This window comes from Numida meleagris, unplaced genomic scaffold (genome assembly GCF_002078875.1).
Source record: "Numida meleagris isolate 19003 breed g44 Domestic line unplaced genomic scaffold, NumMel1.0 unplaced_Scaffold244, whole genome shotgun sequence".
In the NCBI taxonomy this organism is placed as follows: domain Eukaryota; kingdom Metazoa; phylum Chordata; class Aves; order Galliformes; family Numididae; genus Numida; species Numida meleagris.
The window spans coordinates 33,142-36,239 of NW_018364243.1; the positions used below are offsets into that span (position 1 = coordinate 33,142).

Here is a 3,098-nt window from a genome sequence, read left to right on the forward strand (position 1 = left end):
GCCGCCTCCTCCATCGCGCAGCGCGGGGTCATGGTGCCGGGGGGGCTCCTGCTGCTGCTTCTGCTGCTGCTGCGGGCGGCCCCGAGGGGGGCAAGAGGTGAGGCTGGGAATGGAGGGGGGGAAATGGGACCCCCCCGCCATGGGCATCCTGACATCCCACCCCCCCGCGGCAGGGTCGTGCCGCCCGCAGCCCTCCTGCGAGGAGTGCATCAGCTCCCACCCGTCGTGCGCCTGGTGCGAGGAGCCGGTGAGCGGGGGGGGCACCCTCTGGGACCCCCCATCATGGGACACCCCCGGCTCCTTCCTCCACGACCTTCCCATGAATTCCCCCCGGGATTCCTTCTGGGACCCCCCCGAGTTCCCCCCCGGGGCCCTGGGACCTGCCCCGGACACCCCCTGTGACCACTCCGCCCGTGACTCCCCTGGGACCCTCTCCTAGAGCCCCCAAGACCCCCCCCCTTCCTGGACCCCCCCGGAACCTTCCCCGGGATCTCTCCCGGGACCCTCCCCCCCAGGATCCAAACTTTGAGAGGGGGTCACATCCACCCCATCCAATGGGGACAGGTGAAGTCCCCCTGTCCCGGGAGGGTCCCTTTGATCTGGGGAGGGGGGGGTGGGAAATGCTGAGGTGTCGGGTCACAGGGTGACGTGGGAGTGGGTGCTGGGGGGCTCGGGGGGGTCACCGTGTCCTGTGGGGCACCCAGCATCCCTGGGGGCTTCAGTGTTTCCATTTTCCCCACTGTGCCACGGGGACCCCCCTGTCCCCAGAGGTCACCGCGGATCCCATTGTCCCCACTGTCCCCATCATCCTCGCTGTCCCCGTCCTGTGGGAGACCCCACCCTGGGGTGCCCCCCCCCCGGCGCTGCGGGTGTCACCAGGAAGCAGCGAAACCGCAGTGACAAACAGCAGCGGGGGGGGGAGTGGGGCTGCACCTAGGGACACAGCGGCCCCACACAGCCCCACAGGGATGGGCGGGTGTGGGGCAAGGGGTGTGGGGCGATGGGTGCGGTGTGCAGGGCGTATGCGGTGGGGATGTGGGGTGCGGGGGTCATATGGGGTCGTGATGGAGAGTTTGGGGTGCGGGGAATGTATGAGGCAGGGGTGCGGGGTTTGGGGTACGAGGTTGGGGGTGCGGGGCCCCTGCCAGGTTTGGGGTGCAGGGTGACAGGCTCTGCCCCCCGCCCTGGTCCTGTTCCCGCAGGACTTCCAAGGGGGGGCACAGGCGGAGGCATCGCGCTGTGCCCCACGGGCAGCCCTGGAGCGCTCCGGGTGCCCCCCCGGGGCCATCGTGGATCCCCACGGGCAACTGTGGGTCCTGAGGGACACGGAGCGGGGGGACAGCGGGGGGCAGCTGCGGCCCCACAGCATGGAGATGGAGCTGAGGGCTGGTGAGGGGCGGGGGGAGAGGGGGGGAGAGGGAGAGGGGAGGGATGGAGGGGAAGATGGAGGAGAGGGGAGATGGGAGAACACATGGGGAGATGGGGAAGGAGGGATAGGGGGAGATGGGGGATCCGTGGGGAGATGGGGGACGGAGATGGGGAGGTGGAGGGATAAATGAGGAGGTGGGGATGGAGGGGAAATGAGGATGGGGGAGCGGGTGGGGAGAGGGGGAGGGAGGGAGGGGGAAATGGAGGAAAGCACGGGGAGATGGAGGGGGTACAACTGGGGAGAGGAAGGGGTGGGAGGTGGGAGAGGGAACGCACTGGGAGAGGAGAGAGGGAATGGGGAGCAGGGGGAGGAGCAGAGGGGAGAGGGGACGGACGGCAAATGGGGAGGGGGCGTGGGGGGAGGCTCTGACGGTGCCCCCCAGGTGAGGAGCTGAGCTTCGCCGTGCGGTTCCGGCGGGCGCGGGCGGTGCCGGTGGATCTCTACTTCCTCCTGGACCTGTCCTACTCCATGCGCGATGATCTGCGCCTGCTGCAACGCCTGGGCAGCGAGCTGCTGCGCGCCCTGCGCAACGCATCCAGCGCCGCACGCATCGGTGCGCGCTGCCCCCCCACCCCACCCTGACCCCGACATCCACCCCCAGCCCCGGCACCCAGAACTGACCCTGGTGTCCCGCCTGTGACCCCGCCGCCCACCCCGAGCCCACCGCCCCCGCCGAACCCCCCAGCTCCTGACTCCCGACCCCTGACCCCAGGCTTCGGCTCCTTCGTGGACAAGCCGCTGCTGCCCTTCTCGGCGGTGACCCCGCAGCGCAGCCCTTGCCCCTCCGCCGAGCCCTGTGCTCCCCCCACCGCGTTCCGCCACGTGCTGCCGCTCACCAACGACAGCGCCGAGTTCACGCGCCGCGTGAGCAGCCAGCGCGTCTCCGGGAACATGGACGCGCCCGAGGGCGGCTTCGACGCCATCGTGCAGGTGGCGGTGTGCCAGGTGCGGGGAGTCGGGGGCGTGCAAGGGATGGGAGCGTGCAAGGGAGCGGGGCTGTGCAAAGGGAAGGGTGTGCAAGAGCGAAGGGTTGCAAGAGTGTGCATGGAAGGGAGCAGGGATGTGCAGGGGGGTGCGCAAGGGGTTGTGTGAGCGTGAGAGAGTGGGGGTGTGCAAGAGATGGTGCGTGCAAGAGGACGGATACATCCTCAAGAGAGTGTGTGTGCAAGAGACTGTGCATGCAAGGGAGCGGGATTGTGCAAGGGGTTGTGCAAGTGCAAGAGTGTGGGTGAGTGCGAGAGAGCAGTGGTGTGCAAGAGAGTGTGCATGCAGGGGAGCAGGGGTGTGCAGGGGGGGTGCAAGGGAAGGGGGTATGTGAGGGATCGTGCAAGGGCAAGAGTCCGGGTGAGTGCAAGAGGAGGGGGGGCGTGTTCAAGAGGGTGTGCGTGTGTGCAACAGACGGGGACACTGATGGATATGGGGGAGGTGGGGGGAACGGAGGAGACGCGAGGACACGGCGTCACACGGCGCTGGGGACCCCTTGGTCACATGGGGACACCGCGCCCCCCCGCCCCCCAGGAGCGCATCGGCTGGCGCCCGGTGACGCGGCTGCTGCTCTTCGCGTCGGACGACACGTTCCACAGCGCGGGGGACGGGCGCCTGGGGGGCATCGCGCTGCCCTGCGACGGCCGCTGCCACCTGGACGCGCACGGCGAGTACAGCCGCAGCC

At 69.4% G+C, this 3,098-nt stretch overlaps 1 protein-coding gene across 1 annotated transcript in view; it reads left to right on the forward strand.

Moving 5' to 3' along the window:
• Positions 1-6: 6 nt before the first annotated feature.
• ITGB7 (integrin subunit beta 7) overlaps positions 7-3,098 on the forward strand; it is a 6,860-nt gene continuing 3,768 nt past the window's right edge. Inside the window, exons 1-6 of the mRNA XM_021382427.1 lie at positions 7-97; positions 174-247; positions 1,203-1,389; positions 1,812-1,982; positions 2,142-2,374; positions 2,948-3,095. Of these exons, the coding sequence (XP_021238102.1) occupies positions 31-97; positions 174-247; positions 1,203-1,389; positions 1,812-1,982; positions 2,142-2,374; positions 2,948-3,095 (880 nt within the window). The 5' untranslated portion in view covers positions 7-30. The remainder of the gene's footprint in view (positions 98-173; positions 248-1,202; positions 1,390-1,811; positions 1,983-2,141; positions 2,375-2,947; positions 3,096-3,098) is intronic.